General features: G+C 44.3%; 1 protein-coding gene across 2 annotated transcripts in view; it reads right to left on the bottom strand.

The window, feature by feature from the left end:
- Positions 1 to 4,791: 4,791 nt before the first annotated feature.
- Positions 4,792 to 22,060, bottom strand: part of LOC106596742 (calcium-independent phospholipase A2-gamma) — a 33,508-nt gene continuing 16,239 nt past the window's right edge. For both annotated transcript variants that reach the window (XM_045700297.1, XM_045700298.1), the window contains exons 8-9: positions 9,852 to 10,047; positions 4,792 to 6,372 (exon numbers count right to left, since the gene is read on the bottom strand). In XM_045700297.1, coding sequence (XP_045556253.1) covers positions 6,098 to 6,372; positions 9,852 to 10,047 — 471 coding nt within the window. In that variant the 3' untranslated portion in view covers positions 4,792 to 6,097. The remainder of the gene's footprint in view (positions 6,373 to 9,851; positions 10,048 to 22,060) is intronic.

Raw genomic sequence — 22,060 nt, 5'->3', positions numbered from 1 at the left:
AACTTGTAAACAACGTGAGACAGACATCAGTTAACCTTCACACTTTGACCTTTGCACTGGCCCCCAATTACAGGAAACAACTGTCAGAATGTGGCTAAGGCAGAAACATTCATCTGTATTACCTCATTAGGTCTAGTTCTCATGTGTAACCCTTGACAACACAGTTCATTCATAACATGTAGGGCATAGTCCTGTCACTAAGTGAGGCATCGTTCAGACTCAGAGAAGAACATTAGATATGTACATCCTGAACTTTAGAATACTGCTGCTGGGCCCTTTATCAGACTCAGAGCTCTGTTGTTGACATCTGTGTTAGTGTGTGTACTGACGGTATCTGGCTGGGGTGTTGTAGTAGGTTGCTCTCAGAGTGCTCTTCCAGAATTAGACAGACAGGTCTCCCTTGAAAAATACATTTCTAATGGGATCACCCAGTGTAAATACAGAATCGACATTTGTGCAACCCCCACCAAACCTCTATCCACACCCTAACACCCCCACCAAACCTCTATCCACACCCTAACACCCCTACCAAACCTCTATCCACACCCTAACACCCCCACCAAACCTCTATCCACACCCTAACACCCCCACCAAACCTCTATCCACACCCTAACACCCCCACCAAACCTCTATCCACACCCTAACACCCCCACCAAACCTCTATCCACACCCTAACACCCCCACCAAACCTCTATCCACACCCTAACACCTCCACCAACCTCTATCCACACCCTAACACCCCCACCAAACCTCTATCCACACCCTAACACCCCCACCAAACCTCTATCCACACCCTAACACCCAAACCAAACCTCTATCCACACCCTAACACCCAAACCAAACCTCTATCCACACCCTAACACCTCCACCAAACCTCTATCCACACCCTAACAACTCCACCAAGCTCTATCCACACCCTAACACCCCCCACCAAACCTCTATCCACACCCTAACACCCCCACCAAACCTCTATCCACACCCTAACACCCAAACCAAACCTCTATCCACACCCTAACACCCCACCAAACCTTTATCCACACCCTAACACCCCCACCAAACCTATATCCACACCCTAACACCCCCACCAAACCTCTATCCACACCCTAACACCCCCCACCAAGCCTCTATCCACACCCTAACACCCCTACCAAACCTCTATCCACACCCTAACACCCCCCACCAAACCTCTATCCACACCCTAACACCCCACCAAACCTCTATCCACACCCTAACACCCCCACCAAACCTCTATCCACACCCTAACACCTCCACCAAGCTCTATCCACACCCTAACACCAATACCAAACCTCTATCCACACCCTAACACCCCCACCAACCCTCTATCCACACCCTAACACCAATACCAAACCTCTATCCACACCCTAACACCCATACCAAACCTCTATCCACACCCTAACACCCCTACCAAACCTCTATCCACACCCTAACACCCCCACCAACCTCTATCCACACCCTAACACCCCCACCAAACCTCTATCCACACCCTAACACCAATACCAAACCTCTATCCACACCCTAACACCCATACCAAACCTCTATCCACACCCTAACACCCATACCAAACCTTTATCCACACCCTAACACCCCCACCAACCCTCTATCCACACCCTAACACCCCTACCAAACCTCTATCCACACCCTAACACCCCCACCAAACCTCTATCCACACCCTAACACCCCCACCAAACCTCTATCCACACCCTAACACCCCCACCAACCTCTATCCACACCCTAACACCCCCACCAACCTCTATCCACATCCTAACACCCCCACCAAACCTCTATCCACACCCTAACACCAATACCAAACCTCTATCCACACCCTAACACCCATACCAAACCTCTATCCACACCCTAACACCCATACCAAACCTTTATCCACACCCTAACACCCCCACCAACCCTCTATCCACACCCTAACACCCCTACCAAACCTCTATCCACACCCTAACACCCCCACCAACCTCTATCCACACCCTAACACCCCCACCAAACCTCTATCCACACCCTAACACCCCCACCAACCTCTATCCACACCCTAACACCCCCCACCAAACCTCTATCCACACCCTAACACCCCCCCACCAAGCCTCTATCCACACCCTAACACCCCTACCAAACCTCTATCCACACCCTAACACCCCCACCAAACCTCTATCCACACCCTAACACCCCCACCAAACCTCTATCCACACCCTAACACCCCTACCAAACCTCTATCCACACCCTAACACTCCTACCAAACCTCTATCCACACCCTAACACCCCCACCAAACCTCTATCCACACCCTAACACCAATACCAAACCTCTATCCACACCCTAACACCCATACCAAACCTCTATCCACACCCTAACACCCATACCAAACCTCTATCCACACCCTAACACCCCCACCAACCCTCTATCCACACCCTAACACCCCTACCAAACCTCTATCCACACCCTAACACCCCCACCAAACCTCTATCCACACCCTAACACCCCCACCAAACCTCTATCCACACCCTAACACCCCCACCAACCTCTATCCACACCCTAACACCCCCACCAACCTCTATCCACATCCTAACACCCCCACCAAACCTCTATCCACACCCTAACACCCATACCAAACCTCTATCCACACCCTAACACCCATACCAAACCTTTATCCACACCCTAACACCCCCACCAAACCTCTATCCACACCCTAACACCCCTACCAAACCTCTATCCACACCCTAACACCCCCCACCAAACCTCTATCCACACCCTAACACCCCCACCAAACCTCTATCCACACCCTAACACCCCCACCAAACCTCTATCCACACCCTAACACCCCCCACCAACCTCTATCCACACCCTAACACCCCCACCAACCTCTATCCACATCCTAACACCCCCACCAAACCTCTATCCACACCCTAACACCCCACCAAACCTCTATCCACACCCTAACACCCCCACCAAACCCTAACACCCCACCACCGCTGCTTTCATGTTCCCTTTACACGCTCCTGTAGGATTTGTCATGCCATCACACAGACAGACACATATCACTTCACAGCAGTGGAGGACAGCTCATAATAATGGCCAGAATGGTGTGAACGGAATTGATACCATTCAGTTCACTCCATTCCAGACATTATCATGAGCCGTCCTCCCTCAGCAGCCTCCACTGCTTCACGCGCTCCTGTAGGATGTGTAATGCCATCCATTGTATTTCTCCAGAGAGAGAAATAGGGAACATTCCAGAGTGAGACCAGGCCAGGTTAAAACTCAGCCCGACAGGATGAATGATCACTGCACACGCAATCACACACACCTAACAACAGTGGTATGGTTACAATTCACAGTGTGATACCACACAATCCACTCACACAGGGTAATGATCTAAATACGGAACACATGCAATCTCAGTCACTCCCCCCCAACCCAACAATAGGGTCATGGTTGGGGTCAGGGAACACATGCAATCTCAGTCACTCCCCCCCAACCCAACAATAGGGTCATGGTTGGGGTTAGAGAACACATGCAATCTCAGTCACTCCCCCCCAACCCAACAATAGGGTCATGGTTGGGGTAAGGGAACACATGCAATCTCAGTCACTCCCCCCCAACCCAACAATAGGGTCATGGTTGGGGTTAGGGAACACATGCAATCTCAGTCACTCCCCCCCAACCCAACAATAGGGTCATGGTTGGGGTTAGGGAACACATGCAATCTCAGTCACTCCCCCCAACCCAACAATAGGGTCATGGTTGGGGTAAGGGAACACATGCAATCTCAGTCACTCCCCCCAACCCAACAATAGGGTCATGGTTGGGGTAAGGGAACACATGCAATCTCAGTCACTCCCCCCAACCCAACAATAGTGTCATGGTTGGGGTCAGGGAACACATGCAATCTCAGTCACTCCCCCCAACCCAACAATAGGGTCATGGTTGGGGTTAGGGAACACATGCAATCTCAGTCACTCCCCCCAACCCAACAATAGGGTCATGGTTGGGGTAAGGGAACACATGCAATCTCAGTCACTCCCCCCCAACCCAACAATAGTGTCATGGTTGGGGTCAGGGAACACATGCAATCTCAGTCACTCCCCCCCCAACCCAACAATAGGGTCATGGTTGGGGTTAGAGAACACATGCAATCTCAGTCACTCCCCCCCAACCCAACAATAGGGTCATGGTTGGGGTTAGGGAACACATGCAATCTCAGTCACTCCCCCCCAATTCTTCCATCAACTATGCCTGATTCCTCATGTGTTTGGTTCTGGTGACCATTTCAGTTGTTCTTGTATGAGGCTATAATGTGTCCTCTGACATACTACTATGCAAATGGAACTCTATTCCCTATATAGTGCACTACTTTTGACCAGAGCCTTATGGAACCAGGTCATAAGTAGTGCACTAATAGGGTATAGGGTGCCATTTGAGAGACAACCGTATACCGCTGTGTTACGTGGGTAGGGTTGATTGGGGTGATTCTCATTTGACTGGGAGGAGGGAGTGTCGTCATGGAAGGTCAGGACTCAATGGGGATAAACAACAACGTAACAAATCAATTCTGCAATTGGAAAAAACAATTCATCACAGAGGACACTCCTCATTCTTCCATGAAACCTCTATTATAGACCTCTGTGTGTGTTGTGTGTGTGGGGGGTTTAAGGTTGTCGTAGACTATCACTTCAGCTTTAATAGACATCAGTACAGATCAGATGATATGATCATGTATATAGTGTAGTTATGAGACACAGCTTCAATAGACAACACAACAACAGAAACCTGTTTCAATGACATTTTCATTCTTACACAGTCCACCTACAGGGCCGCTGCAGGAGAAAGGAATTAGGTGGTTCTGATTCATTATAAAGCTAATACCATGAACTCTTCAATGAAATATTATTCAAAACCACATATCAAACCATTTACATTTGATCCCTTACAGAGCTCTTAAGATAAGAACAATGTGACAATTTACAAAGTGCATGATTTCATTAATCTGTGAAAAAAGGCATAATTACATGTTTTATTCCATTCTACTTCACATGCCTAGTTCAAGTTTGAAGCATTTAAAGTTACTGAACATGGGAATGAGGTGACACCAATGTCAGTTACTTACATTCATATTTACAGTAATTACAAGAATGAGTTGCTAATAACAGACCCTGGATATCTGACATAGCAGTACATGTTAAGTCAGTAGTTGTCAAAAACACCTTCCCTGCAAAACCTGCACTCTTAAATCAAAACAGTAAATGGCTGTGCCTGTCTACCATTCACACCATTATGGCTGTTTACACAGGCAGCCCAATTCAGGTATTTAGCCCAATTATTGGCAAAAGATTTGATCTGATTTTTAGGGGGGGCAAAATATTAGAATTGGGCTGCCTGTGTAAACAGCCTATGTTCTCATCACAGTGGTGCACAGTGGTGCTTTATTTAGGAGCAGTCAAAAGGTTGATTCCTTCAGCCCTACCAGCCAAACCCCTACCAGCCAAACCCCTACCAGCCAAACCCCTACCAGCCAAACCCCTACCAGCCAAACCCCTTTCATAAACACTACAACAGATCCTTCTGTACCACCTCTCACAGCTCAAAGGCAACAACATCCTGCCTGAGCTGCAGAAATTCAAATGGACCGCAGTCATATCACATGATCTACATCAAGCAGATATGGAGTCCAGAGGAGGCTGGTGGGAGGAGCTATAGGAGGACAGGCTCATTGTAATGGCTGGAATGAAAAAATGGAACGGAATCAAACATATGGAAACCACATTTAACTCGGTTCCATTTATTCCATTCCAACCATTACAATGAGCCTTTCCTCCTATAGCTTCTTCCACCAGCCTCCACTGATGGAGTCATATCAAAGCACATTATGTTTATTTTCAAGTGGAAATGAGTTTCTCAGCAGCTACCGCCTGCAGTGCCTTTTTGAACTTTAACCTCTGCAGGTCTCTTCCAATAGTTTGGGGATGAAGGGCAAGCCCTCGTACATGTCAGACCTTTACAGCTCCTATATTATCTTCATAATCAGTCTAAATTAGTGTCCCTCAGCCTGTCTGACCTTTCACCTCTAGACGTCCCCTACAGTTTGGAGATTAAGGGCAAGCCCTCGTACATGTCGGCCTTCAGTTTGCACCATTCAGCCAGCCTCTGGATGGCGCTCTTCTCCAGAGCCAGCACCGACGCTGCCTTGTTCAGCTTGGCTTCGTTCCTCTCCAGGTAGCGAGTTCCTTCCTCCTGCAGGAAGGTGAGCCTCTCCGGGCGGCTCTCGTCCAATGGGATGTCCTCGCTCATGTAGGGGTTGAAACGGAAGTAGGTGTTGGGTGGAAGGAGGGCGTCCAGCATGATGTGGACCTCTGACGGGGAGAGAAGAGGTGAGGGAGGTTAGGTCATGTTGCTGGAGTACAGTTAAATCATTTTATATCTTGATAGCTATCATGTTGTTAGTGTAGCTAGTTTAGAGGTAGAGGAAGCAGCTGTCTGGGAGAAGGAGAGAGCATGACGTGGACTTCTGATGAGGGAGACAAAGTTAGTCCATATGTCACTGGTTTATTATGACTTCCTACTTTATAGAGATCCATCAAGTTGTTAATAGTGCCATCACCCGCACACACTGACTAAACATCACTCAGACTGACCATCTACACAGGTAGGCATCAGAGAGAGGTCAAGTACTGGGGAGCTGATGAATGAGAGGAATCAGAGAGGTCAAGTACTGGGGAGCTGATGAATGAGAGGAATCAGAGAGGTCAAGTACTGGGGAGCTGATGAATGAGAGGAATCAGAGAGGTCAAGTACTGGGGAGCTGATGAATGAGAGGAATCAGAGAGAGGTCAAGTACTGGGGAGCTGATGAATGAGAGGAATCAGAGAGAGGTCAAGTACTGGGGAGCTGATGAATGAGAGGAATCAGAGAGAGGTCAAGTACTGGGGAGCTGATGAATGAGAGGAATCAGAGAGGTCAAGTACTGGGGAGCTGATGAATGAGAGGAATCAGAGAGGTCAAGTACTGGGGAGCTGATGAATGAGAGGAATCAGAGAGAGGTCAAGTACTGGGGAGCTGATGAATGAGAGGAATCAGAGAGGTCAAGTACTGGGGAGCTGATGAATGAGAGGAATCAGAGAGGTCAAGTACTGGGGAGCTGATGAATGAGAGGAATCAGAGAGAGGTCAAGTACTGGGGAGCTGATGAATGAGAGGAATCAGAGAGGTCAAGTACTGGGGAGCTGATGAATGAGAGGAATCAGAGAGAGGTCAAGTACTGGGGAGCTGATGAATGAGAGGAATCAGAGAGAGGTCAAGTACTGGGGAGCTGATGAATGAGAGGAATCAGAGAGGTCAAGTACTGGGGAGCTGATGAATGAGAGGAATCAGAGAGAGGTCAAGTACTGAGGAGCTGATGAATGAGAGGAATCAGAGAGGTCAAGTACTGGGGAGCTGATGAATGAGAGGAATCAGAGAGAGGTCAAGTACTGGGGAGCTGATGAATGAGAGGAATCAGAGAGAGGTCAAGTACTGGGGAGCTGATGAATGAGAGGAATCAGAGAGAGGTCAAGTACTGGGGAGCTGATGAATGAGAGGAATCAGAGAGAGATCAAGTACTGGGGAGCTGATGAATGAGAGGAATCAGAGAGAGATCAAGTACTGGGGAGCTGATGAATGAGAGGAATCAGAGAGAGGTCAAGTACTGGGGAGCTGATGAATGAGAGGAATCAGAGAGAGGTCAAGTACTGGGGAGCTGATGAATGAGAGGAATCAGAGAGAGATCAAGTACTGGGGAGCTGATGAATGAGAGGAATCAGAGAGAGATCAAGTACTGGGGAGCTGATGAATGAGAGGAATCAGAGAGGTCAAGTACTGGGGAGCTGATGAATGAGAGGAATCAGAGAGGTCAAGTACTGGGGAGCTGATGAATGAGAGGAATCAGAGAGGTCAAGTACTGGGGAGCTGATGAATGAGAGGAATCAGAGAGAGGTCAAGTACTGGGGAGCTGATGAATGAGAGGAATCAGAGAGGTCAAGTACTGGGGAGCTGATGAATGAGAGGAATCAGAGAGGTCAAGTACTGGGGAGCTGATGAATGAGAGGAATCAGAGAGGTCAAGTACTGGGGAGCTGATGAATGAGAGGAATCAGAGAGAGGTCAAGTACTGGGGAGCTGATGAATGAGAGGAATCAGAGAGAGGTCAAGTACTGGGGAGCTGATGAATGAGAGGAATCAGAGAGGTCAAGTACTGGGGAGCTGATGAATGAGAGGAATCAGAGAGGTCAAGTACTGGGGAGCTGATGAATGAGAGGAATCAGAGAGGTCAAGTACTGGGGAGCTGATGAATGAGAGGAATCAGAGAGAGGTCAAGTACTGGGGAGCTGATGAATGAGAGGAATCAGAGAGGTCAAGTACTGGGGAGCTGATGAATGAGAGGAATCAGAGAGGTCAAGTACTGGGGAGCTGATGAATGAGAGGAATCAGAGAGGTCAAGTACTGGGGAGCTGATGAATGAGAGGAATCAGAGAGGTCAAGTACTGGGGAGCTGATGAATGAGAGGAATCAGAGAGATCAAGTACTGGGGAGCTGATGAATGAGAGGAATCAGAGAGAGGTCAAGTACTGGGGAGCTGATGAATGAGAGGAATCAGAGAGGTCAAGTACTGGGGAGCTGATGAATGAGAGGAATCAGAGAGGTCAAGTACTGGGGAGCTGATGAATGAGAGGAATCAGAGAGGTCAAGTACTGGGGAGCTGATGAATGAGAGGAATCAGAGAGGTCAAGTACTGGGGAGCTGATGAATGAGAGGAATCAGAGAGAGGTCAAGTACTGGGGAGCTGATGAATGAGAGGAATCAGAGAGGTCAAGTACTGGGGAGCTGATGAATGAGAGGAATCAGAGAGAGGTCAAGTACTGGGGAGCTGATGAATGAGAGGAATCAGAGAGGTCAAGTACTGGGGAGCTGATGAATGAGAGGAATCAGAGAGAGGTCAAGTACTGGGGAGCTGATGAATGAGAGGAATCAGAGAGGTCAAGTACTGGGGAGCTGATGAATGAGAGGAATCAGAGAGGTCAAGTACTGGGGAGCTGATGAATGAGAGGAATCAGAGAGAGGTCAAGTACTGGGGAGCTGATGAATGAGAGGAATCAGAGAGGTCAAGTACTGGGGAGCTGATGAATGAGAGGAATCAGAGAGAGGTCAAGTACTGGGGAGCTGATGAATGAGAGGAATCAGAGAGGTCAAGTACTGGGGAGCTGATGAATGAGAGGAATCAGAGAGAGGTCAAGTACTGGGGAGCTGATGAATGAGAGGAATCAGAGAGGTCAAGTACTGGGGAGCTGATGAATGAGAGGAATCAGAGAGGTCAAGTACTGGGGAGCTGATGAATGAGAGGAATCAGAGAGAGGTCAAGTACTGGGGAGCTGATGAATGAGAGGAATCAGAGAGGTCAAGTACTGGGGAGCTGATGAACTTGATGTGCTGAGATGTGTAGGTCAAAATGAAATCATTGAAGGAGTGACTGAAATACAGCATGAGACAAAACAATGGTCTTCCAACCCCCTAACAGGGACTACATGCAGCGAATGATTCACTTAATGAGATTCACAGAAAACAATTGACATCCAACTACATGCAGTGTCTGTTTTAGTGAAGCACGTCTCTGACTGACTGACTGACTGACTGACTGACTGACTGACTGGCTGGCTGACTGGTTGGCTGACTTTAATCTGATGTTAGAAATAACCTAATGTGGTTTCATCCCTGTCAAAGGACAGATGTGGACAGTGGACAAACTATACACACACCAACTACACACACCACACACACTCCATGGTCCTCTGTGTGACCCACCCTCTGTGTCTGTAGCACTGCTGATGACATTGGTGATCTTGGCTTTGAGACTGGTGGAGGTGGTGTTGTTCTTGTTGACGGTCTCATAGCGACCCGTACCCAGGGAGACAACACACTGCACTGGGGTGTTGGGCCACAGCAGCTTACACTCATGGATGGCCAACGCTGTGGGGTTGTTGATGAGGAGACCACCATCCTGGAAACACAGAGACAATCTGACTTTAGAAAATACCACAAGGACTTTAGACAGACCGCTATGTTGTTAAACTGTTTACATACTGCTTTACTCATCTCATATGTATATACTAGATTCTATTGTATTTTAGTCTATGCCACTCCGACATTGCTCATTCCTAATATTTATATATTCCTTAATTACATTATTTTACTTTTAGGTTTGTGTTTATTGGTAGATATTACTGCACTATTGAAGCTAGGAACACAAGCATTTAGCTACACCTGCAATAACATCTGCTAATGTGACCAATACAATCTGATTTGATTTAATGTTTATGTCTGCATTCTTATCTTGTATGTAAAAGGTACATGACATTAAGCTTGGTAAATGTACTGGTAAATGTCTAATAATATTGAGGTAGAACATAGTAAATCACCATGTCCTAGTACATAATGTCTGAGGTAGAACATAGTAAATCACCACCATGTCCTAGTACATAATGTCTGAGGTAGAACATAGTAAATCACCATGTCCTAGTACATAATGTCTGAGGTAGAACATAGTAAATCACCACCATGTCCTAGTACATAATGTCTGAGGTAGAACATAGTAAATCATCACCATGTCCTAGTACATAATGTCTGAGGTAGAACATAGTAAATCACCACCATGTCCTAGTACATAATGTCTGAGGTAGAACATAGTAAATCACCACCATGTCCTAGTACATAATGTCTGAGGTAGAACATAGTAAATCACCACCATGTCCTAGTACATAATGTCTGAGGTAGAACATAGTAAATCACCACCATGTCCTAGTACATAATGTCTGAGGTAGAACATAGTAAATCACCATGTCCTAGTACATAATGTCTGAGGTAGAACATAGTAAATCACCATGTCCTAGTACATAATGTCTGAGGTAGAACATAGTAAATCACCATGTCCTAGTACATAATGTCTGAGGTAGAACATAGTAAATCACCACCATGTCCTAGTACATAATGTCTGAGGTAGAACATAGTAAATCATCACCATGTCCTAGTACATAATGTCTGAGGTAGAACATAGTAAATCACCATGTCCTAGTACATAATGTCTGAGGTAGAACATAGTAAATCACCACCATGTCCTAGTACATAATGTCTGAGGTAGAACATAGTAAATCATCACCATGTCCTAGTACATAATGTCTGAGGTAGAACATAGTAAATCACCATGTCCTAGTACATAATGTCTGAGGTAGAACATAGTAAATCACCATGTCCTAGTACATAATGTCTGAGGTAGAACATAGTAAATCACCACCATGTCCTAGTACATAATGTCTGAGGTAGAACATAGTAAATCATCACCATGTCCTAGTACATAATGTCTGAGGTAGAACATAGTAAATCACCATGTCCTAGTACATAATGTCTGAGGTAGAACATAGTAAATCATCACCATGTCCTAGTACATAATGTCTGAGGTAGAACATAGTAAATCACCATGTCCTAGTACATAATGTCTGAGGTAGAACATAGTAAATCACCACCATGTCCTAGTACATAATGTCTGAGGTAGAACATAGTAAATCACCATGTCCTAGTACATAATGTCTGAGGTAGAACATAGTAAATCACCATGTCCTAGTACATAATGTCTGAGGTAGAACATAGTAAATCACCATGTCCTAGTACATAATGTCTGAGGTAGAACATAGTAAATCACCATGTCCTAGTACATAATGTCTGAGGTAGAAACATAGTAAATCATCACCATGTCCTAGTACATAATGTCTGAGGTAGAACATAGTAAATCATCACCATGTCCTAGTACATAATGTCTGAGGTAGAACATAGTAAATCACCATGTCCTAGTACATAATGTCTGAGGTAGAACATAGTAAATCACCACCATGTCCTAGTACATAATGTCTGAGGTAGAACATAGTAAATCATCACCATGTCCTAGTACATAATGTCTGAGGTAGAACATAGTAAATCACCATGTCCTAGTACATAATGTCTGAGGTAGAACATAGTAAATCATCACCATGTCCTAGTACATAATGTCTGAGGTAGAACATAGTAAATCACCACCATGTCCTAGTACATAATGTCTGAGGTAGAACATAGTAAATCACCACCATGTCCTAGTACATAATGTCTGAGGTAGAACATAGTAAATCATCACCATGTCCTAGTACATAATGTCTGAGGTAGAACATAGTAAATCACCATGTCCTAGTACATAATGTCTGAGGTAGAACATAGTAAATCACCATGTCCTAGTACATAATGTCTGAGGTAGAACATAGTAAATCACCACCATGTCCTAGTACATAATGTCTGAGGTAGAACATAGTAAATCACCACCATGTCCTAGTACATAATGTCTGAGGTAGAACATAGTAAATCACCACCATGTCCTAGTACATAATGTCTGAGGTAGAACATAGTAAATCACCACCATGTCCTAGTACATAATGTCTGAGGTAGAACATAGTAAATCATCACCATGTCCTAGTACATAATGTCTGAGGTAGAACATAGTAAATCACCACCATGTCCTAGTACATAATGTCTGAGGTAGAACATAGTAAATCACCACCATGTCCTAGTACATAATGTCTGAGGTAGAACATAGTAAATCACCACCATGTCCTAGTACATAATGTCTGAGGTAGAACATAGTAAATCATCACCATGTCCTAGTACATAATGTCTGAGGTAGAACATAGTAAATCACCACCATGTCCTAGTACATAATGTCTGAGGTAGAACATAGTAAATCACCACCATGTCCTAGTACATAATGTCTGAGGTAGAACATAGTAAATCACCATGTCCTAGTACATAATGTCTGAGGTAGAACATAGGAAATCACCATGTCCTAGTACATAATGTCTGAGGTAGAACATAGTAAATCATCACCATGTCCTAGTACATAATGTCTGAGGTAGAACATAGTAAATCACCACCATGTCCTAGTACATAATGTCTGAGGTAGAACATAGTAAATCACCACCATGTCCTAGTACATAATGTCTGAGGTAGAACATAGTAAATCATCACCATGTCCTAGTACATAATGTGTCTTTATGACTCCAATAGACAAGCATGCATCATTACAAACCAGCGCACGCTAGAAGATGTGAAAAATAGGTTTAGCATCAAGCATGTCTTCAGGGGGAGGAGTGACCAGAATACAGCTTCCACAGCTGCCTTGAAGTGTGCCAATTACCCTGAGGTATACCTGGAGTTACTGAGTGATAGAGAATGTGTGTGTCTCCTCTCCTTGTCAGCAGTCCTCCAGCAGCTCGTTTCCAGAGTCATGTGAGGTCAAGGTTTAATGAAACGCCCCAGGCCCTGATCAATGCTGCTCTGTATCTAAACACCAGGTCTGTTTAATGAAACGCCCCAGGCCCTGATCAATGCTGCTCTGTATCTAAACACCAGGTCTGTTTAATGAAACGCCCCAGGCCCTGATCAATGCTGCTCTGTATCTAAACACCAGGTCTGTTTAATGAAACGCCCCAGGCCCTGATCAATGCTGCTCTGTATCTAAACACCAGGTCTGTTTAATGAAACGCCCCAGGCCCTGATCAATGCTGCTCTGCTTCTAAACACCAGGTCTGTTTAATGAAACGCCCCAGGCCCTGATCAATGCTGCTCTGCTTCTAAACACCAGGTCTGTTTAATGAAACGCCCCAGGCCCTGATCAATGCTGCTCTGCTTCTAAACACCAGGTCTGTTTAATGAAACGCCCCAGGCCCTGATCAATGCTGCTCTGCATCTAAACACCAGGCCTGTTTAATGAAACGCCCCAGGCCCTGATCAATGCTGCTCTGCTTCTAAACACCAGGTCTGTTTAATGAAACGCCCCAGGCCCTGATCAATGCTGCTCTGCATCTAAACACCAGGCCTGTTTAAGCTGCCTGACCTGGGACTACGAGGCTGTTCTACTGGCCCACCAGGCTTGTGGAAACACGTTCCTAGCGACCCCTCCAGGGCTGGTGAGAAGTGGTACACAGTCGAATACACCCCAGAGATGAATAGAGTCTGCTTGCCTGTAGGGTGATAGTGGTCTGAATAACAAGGAGTTAAACGTATGGTAGAAATGTCTTTCTGACCAGGCCAACAAAAGGGAAACAACAAGTGTATTACACATACAGGGTAGGATAGCTCAATTACCTCAATGTTGTACAATCACCTCAACAGAGTCGGTGCTCCACAGTATAAAGAGGCTTTGAGACGGTACAATTAATTATTCACGTCTCATTTCCAGAAGCAGTTGTGAATGTCAGCGGCTGCAGACAGACAAGATTAGCCAGACAGAGGCTAAGTAAGGGCTCTCTCTCACTCACAGACACACAGACACACACACACACACACACACTTACTTGAGAGTGTGTGTGTCAGGCTACTCTGTGTGCTCCAGACACTAGCTGAGCAGTGACCTTGTCTTGGCAAGGCCAGGTTTAGTCTTTTTACTTATTTCTTCCCTCTCTCTTAGCTACCCTCTCCAAGTCCACTTACTCTGGGACTTCATCCACTAAGTATGCGTCCAAAATGGCACCCTATTTCCTATATAGTGCACTACTTCTGAGAGCCCTATGGGCCCTGGTAATAAGTAATGCACTACATAGGGAATAGGGTGTAATTTGGAATGCAGTCTGGGTGAAGGGTTTTCAAACTGGGCTGTTTGGATAGGATTAAACTGCTAAAACAATGATCTACTCATGGTGAACTGTGGGAGAGAGTGTGGCTCACAATAAGGCCTTGACTCCTGCTGACTGCAGGTCAAAGGTCATTTCCACTCTGTGGGGGTCGGAGCTACAACAGCTCCCTGGGCTAAGCCTCTCTCTCAACAACCTCACTGGCTTCTCACTACAGAGACACTAAAGAGAAACAACACAATGAGTCTCCAGTGTTGCCATGGCGTTATATCCAGCACTGCCTCTTCTAAAAACACTCCAGGAATTGGAATAAGGAAGTGGGCCCTGACTGGCATGAAAGTGTCACTATTTGGGCTTTCAATCTAGAGGAAATGTCAGTCAACAGTGATAGTGAACATATTACAAGACAATTCTCAGTGCTAACTGTTGTTTTTTAATTAGGTGATTATTTGTTGTTCCTCAGGCTCTTGAGACCTGTTAACCAACAAGCCAAAGTGATTCTCCTGTTGTGCATCATCGTGACTAAGCAGAGATTTCATGGCACCTTAATGCGTCTTGACACTTCGCTGCAGGCCTCATGATTAAACACTAAACTAGCCAAATAAAACCTTGCCTGTTTGCATTTAAACTGTGACCAGATCACTGGTCTTTATGTTATCATGATACAGTATGACCCTGGTACAGTGTGACCAGATCCCTGGTCTTTATGTTATCATGATACAGTATGTCCCTGGTACAGTATGTCCCTGGTACAGTGTGACCAGATCACTGGTCTTTATGTTATCATGATACAGTATGTCCCTGGTACAGTGTGACCAGATCCCTGGTCTTTATGTTATCATGATACAGTATGACCCTGGTACAGTATGTCCCTGGTACAGTGTGACCAGATCACTGGTCTTTATGTTATCATGATACAGTATGTCCCTGGTACAGTGTGACCAGATCACTGGTCTTTATATTATCATGATACAGTATGTCCCTGGTACAGTGTGACCAGATCACTGGTCTTTATGTTATCATGATACAGTATGTCCCTGGTACAGTGTGACCAGATCACTGGTCTTTATGTTATCATGATACAGTATGTCCCTGGTACAGTGTGACCAGATCCCTGGTCTTTATGTTATCATGATACAGTATGTCCCTGGTACAGTATGACCAGATCACTGGTCTTTATGTTATCATGATACAGTATGTCCCTGGTACAGTGTGACCAGATCACTGGTCTTTATGTTATCATGATACAGTATGTCCCTGGTACAGTGTGACCAGATCACTGGTCTTTATGTTATCATGATACAGTATGTCCCTGGTACAGTATGACCCTGGTACAGTGTGACCAGATCACTGGTCTTTATGTTATCATGATACAGTATGTCCCTGGTACAGTATGACCAGATCACTGGTCTTTATGTTATCATGATACAGTATGTCCCTGGTACAGTGTGACCAGATCACTGGTCTTTATGTTATCATGATACAGTATGTCCCTGGTACAGTATGACCCTGGTACAGTGTGACCAGATCACTGGTCTTTATGTTATCATGATACAGTATGTCCCTGGTACAGTGTGACCAGATCCCTGGTCTTTATATTATCATGATACAGTATGTCCCTGGTACAGTATGACCCTGGTACAGTGTGACCAGATCACTGGTCTTTATATTATCATGATACAGTATGTCCCTGGTACAGTGTGACCAGATCACTGGTCTTTATGTTATCATGATACAGTATGTCCCTGGTACAGTGTGACCCTGGTACAGTGTGACCAGATCACTGGTCTTTATGTTATCATGATACAGTATGTCCCTGGTACAGTATGACCAGATCACTGGTCTTTATGTTATCATGATACAGTATGTCCCTGGTACAGTATGACCAGATCACTGGTCTTTATATTATCATGATACAGTATGTCCCTGGTACAGTATGACCAGATCCCTGGTCTTTATGTTATCATGATACAGTATGTCCCTGGTACAGTATGACCAGATCACTGGTCTTTATGTTATCATGATACAGTATGTCCCTGGTACAGTGTGACCAGATCACTGGTCTTTATGTTATCATGATACAGTATGTCCCTGGTACAGTGTGACCAGATCACTGGTCTTTATGTTATCATGATACAGTATGACCCTGGTACAGTATGACCCTGGTACAGTGTGACCAGATCACTGGTCTTTATGTTATCATGATACAGTATGTCCCTGGTACAGTATGACCCTGGTACAGTGTGACCAGATCACTGGTCTTTATGTTATCATGATACAGTATGTCCCTGGTACAGTGTGACCAGATCACTGGTCTTTATGTTATCATGATACAGTATGTCCCTGGTACAGTATGACCCTGGTACAGTATGACCAGATCACTGGTCTTTATGTTATCATGATACAGTATGTCCCTGGTACAGTGTGACCAGATCACTGGTCTTTATGTTATCATGATACAGTATGTCCCTGGTACAGTATGACCAGATCACTGGTCTTTATGTTATCATGATACAGTATGTCCCTGGTACAGTGTGACCAGATCACTGGTCTTTATGTTATCATGATACAGTATGTCCCTGGTACAGTGTGACCAGATCACTGGTCTTTATGTTATCATGATACAGTATGTCCCTGGTACAGTGTGACCAGATCACTGGTCTTTATGTTATCATGATACAGTATGTCCCTGGTACAGTGTGACCAGATCACTGGTCTTTATGTTATCATGATACAGTATGTCCCTGGTACAGTATGACCCTGGTACAGTATGACCAGATCACTGGTCTTTATGTTATCATGATACAGTATGTCCCTGGTACAGTATGACCCTGGTACAGTGTGACCAGATCACTGGTCTTTATATTATCATGATACAGTATGTCCCTGGTACAGTGTGACCAGATCCCTGGTCTTTATGTTATCATGATACAGTATGTCCCTGGTACAGTGTGACCAGATCACTGGTCTTTATGTTATCATGATACAGTATGTCCCTGGTACAGTGTGACCAGATCCCTGGTCTTTATGTTATCATGATACAGTATGTCCCTGGTACAGTATGTCCCTGGTACAGTGTGACCAGATCACTGGTCTTTATGTTATCATGATACAGTATGTCCCTGGTACAGTGTGACCAGATCACTGGTCTTTATGTTATCATGATACAGTATGTCCCTGGTACAGTGTGACCAGATCACTGGTCTTTATGTTATCATGATACAGTATGTCCCTGGTACAGTATGACCCTGGTACAGTGTGACCAGATCACTGGTCTTTATGTTATCATGATACAGTATGTCCCTGGTACAGTGTGACCAGATCCCTGGTCTTTATGTTATCATGATACAGTATGTCCCTGGTACAGTATGACCCTGGTACAGTATGACCAGATCACTGGTCTTTATGTTATCATGATACAGTATGTCCCTGGTACAGTGTGACCAGATCACTGGTCTTTATGTTATCATGATACAGTATGTCCCTGGTACAGTGTGACCAGATCCCTGGTCTTTATGTTATCATGATACAGTATGTCCCTGGTACAGTATGACCCTGGTACAGTGTGACCAGATCCCTGGTCTTTATGTTATCATGATACAGTATGTCCCTGGCAAACTAACATGCTGAAGGTAACAAGGTAACTAGCACACAAGCTGTGAAGGAAGTTCTATAGAACCACAGTACAGTGCTGTTCAGTGCCTCTGTCAAAATAACAACCAAGCTTTGTTCTGGTACCTTAGAGTTAGAGGACTCTAGATGGATAAAACTCGTGTTGGCATGGCCATTGCGGGCTTCCACAATTTTAAAGAAGTCTGGGTGGGACTTCCTATGGGTTAAGGAAGGATCACATGATTCCATCTGGGTCATCAGGAGGGATCAGCGAATGAATTATACTCATGAGGTGTGGACACTTTCAGTTTGTTAGCTAAATCATAGAAGTAGTAGAAGAAAATGGACTGCTTCAAAATGGAGATGGCCTCGATGGCGCTGCCTGTGCACTCACAGACACCATAATGGCACATATATAAAGATATCTCTATCTATCCATGTGGGCACCTTACAATTATTACCAGGAAGTACAGACAGGAAACTGTCATTTTCAAATGATATACAAGACAAAGAAAACATATACAAGACAAAAAAATAAAAAATAACGTTATTTATACAAGTGAGAACATATTCTGCTTTGCAAGGACAACCTGTCAAAAAGGTCATATTAACTTATCACCAAAACCCTTTTAACGGCTGATCCAATTGTCTTGCAATGACTCCAGCTGAGGAGAAGAGGGTAAACTGCTGAGAGGAAAGCCCCAATTACACATGAGGACCTGATCAATGGTCCTGGGAATCCTCTGTTTCTCAGTAAGACAGACAGGGACAGAGCCCTCTTTAACTGGATTGGAGTAGGCTGTGAACCAATTACAACACACGAGAGAGAGATAGAGAGAAAGAGAGAAATGAGAAAAAGAGAGAAATGAGAAAAATATGTTGACAAGGGAGAGTTGGCATGGTAGAGCAAACAGAGGAGGTCTGAATGTCTAGGAAGTCTGAGAGAAGGTTAATATTGACTGAGTATAGATCCATCCACACACAGCTACAGAGAGAGAACACAGCATTGGGCCCTTCCTGTTTATTTATTTATTTATTTGTTTATTTGTCAAGGGCCATGTACAACATGCCACTGCACCAGATTTAGCTAGATAGCCCATTTTAATCTGGAGTTCCTGGGCTATTATTAGTATTATAAAAGGTCAATGATTTTCTCGTACGTTGGTCACCTAGTGATTGGGCTAATTTGGGAATCCTTTCCAGCTTCTCACAGAGAGATAAAGCCACAGTGTGGTTGGAACCTGGCCACACCTTAACATCACAGTTAATTACCACTGTAGATGAAACTTTCACCTGAATCTCACAGTCCTTCTCCATAGCCCACAAATGACCAAAACACTATTGACACTAAACACTAAAATAACTGCTTAGGCATCCTGTTCCCCATTATACTTGTTAGTATTATTCAAATAAACAATGCTAGGAATATGCTTGTCTATTTTCTTCATGACTGAGCCAACCACTCCCCCTATAATAGTCCTGGTAGTGAGTGTTGATCCAAAGGTCTCCTCGCCACAGTATTTCATTACGCCAGCTGGTTCTATTCCCTGACCTCTATGGTCACATAGCCTTAATGAGGGTCAACCTTCCAATCACTATATACCTTTTTCCAATCACAACAAGTCAACATTCTTGGCCTATATCTGTGTTGGAGTCAGGAAGTAAACTAAAAAAAAAACAATTAAATTCTCATGTTGTCATTGCTTTTCAACAAGGAAAATTGGAATTTTAGTTTACGTATACAAAGAAAAAGGCAATGTCATAATTTCACAAGTAAGATAATATGGCCATGAGCTTGGATTGAAATCCCCATAACAACAGCAGGTCATTTAGCTAGCTATAACAAACAAACCTGCTCATTTAAATCCCCATAACAGCAGCAGGTCATTTAGCTAGCTATAACAAACAAACCTGCTCATTTAAATCCCCATAACAGCAGCAGGTCATTTAGCTAGCTATAACAAACACACCTGCTCATTTAAATCCCCATAACAGCAGGTCATTTAGCTAGCTATAACAAACAAACCTGCTCATTTAAATCCCCATAACAGCAGCAGGTCATTTAGCTAGCTATAACAAACAAACCTGCTCATTTAAATCCCCATAACAGCAGTAGGTCATTTAGCTAGCTATAACAAACACACCTGCTCATTTAAATCCCCATAACAGCAGGTCATTTAGCTAGCTATAACAAACAAACCCGCTCATTTAAATCCCCATAACAGCAGTAGGTCATTTAGCTAGCTATAACAAACAAACCTGCTCATTTAAATCCCCATAACAGCAGCAGGTCATTTAGCTAGCTATAACAAACAAACCTGCTCTTTTAAATCCCCATAACAGTAGGTCATTTAGCTAGCTATAACAAACAAACCTGCTCATTTAAATCCCCATAACAGCAGGTCATTTAGCTAGCTATAACAAACAAACCTGCTCATTTAAATCCCCATAACAGCAGCAGGTCATTTAGCTAGCTATAACAAACAAACCTGCTCATTTAAATCCCCATAACAGCAGGTCATTTAGCTAGCTATAACAAACAAGCCTGCTCATTTAAATCCCCCATAACAGCAGGTCATTTAGCTAGCTATAACAAACAAACCCGCTCATTTAAATCCCCATAACAGCAGTAGGTCATTTAGCTAGCTATAACAAACAAACCTGCTCATTTAAATCCCCATAACAGCAGCAGGTCATTTAGCTAGCTATAACAAACAAACCTGCTCATTTAAATCCCCATAACAGCAGCAGGTCATTTAGCTAGCTATAACAAACAAACCTGCTCATTTAAATCCCCATAACAGCAGTAGGTCATTTAGCTAGCTATAACAAACAAACCTGCTCATTTAAATCCCCATAACAGCAGCAGGTCATTTAGCTAGCTATAACAAACAAACCCGCTCATTTAAATCCCCATAACAGCAGTAGGTCATTTAGCTAGCTATAACAAACCAACCTGCTCATTTAAATCCCCATAACAGCAGCAGGTCATTTAGCTAGCTATAACAAACAAACCTGCTCATTTAAATTGTTAGGGTTGAACTGGCTATTTGTTTGCATAACCTATATAATATACCGGGGAAGCTATGCTACAATATTAAGTATAGAAACTACGGATAAGTCAACTGCTGAAGACAAGAACTACACCCGGCGACAGGAAGTGCGTCACTAGGCTGGGACCTGCCTGCACGCCGACGTTAGGATGAGCAAGTTTAAACCACGCTCATCCTCGCCCTGACAGGCCAGCATTGAGCGGGAACTATCTCTGTCATAGTATATAAGAGAGAACAATAGGATGTGACGCTCTCTTCTCTGTTTGCCCTGCGTGGTGTCACAGCGAGACCGTATATATATATATACGAACATCATATTTTCCATTTGTACTATCATTCTATTTATGAATTAAATAAATCATTGCAAAACTAAGTTGCATGGTTTGTTTATATCCTAATACCAGATTCGAATTGGCGCAACGTGACAAAATCCCCATAACAGCAGGTCATTTAGCTAGCTATAACAAACAAACCTGCTCATTTAAATCCCCATAACAGCAGCAGGTCATTTAGCTAGCTATAACAAACAAACCTGCTCATTTAAATCCCCATAACAGCAGCAGGTCATTTAGCTAGCTATAACAAACAAACCTGCTCATTTAAATCCCCATAACAGCAGGTCATTTAGCTAGCTATAACAAACAAACCTGCTCATTTAAATCCCCATAACAGCAGGTCATTTAGCTAGCTATAACAAACACAC

The sequence above is a fragment of the Salmo salar genome, chromosome ssa17, assembly GCF_905237065.1.
Source record: "Salmo salar chromosome ssa17, Ssal_v3.1, whole genome shotgun sequence".
NCBI lineage: Eukaryota > Metazoa > Chordata > Actinopteri > Salmoniformes > Salmonidae > Salmo > Salmo salar.
The sequence above is the reverse complement of the archived record's forward strand: the minus strand, read 5'-3'. Positions and strand labels throughout refer to the sequence as shown.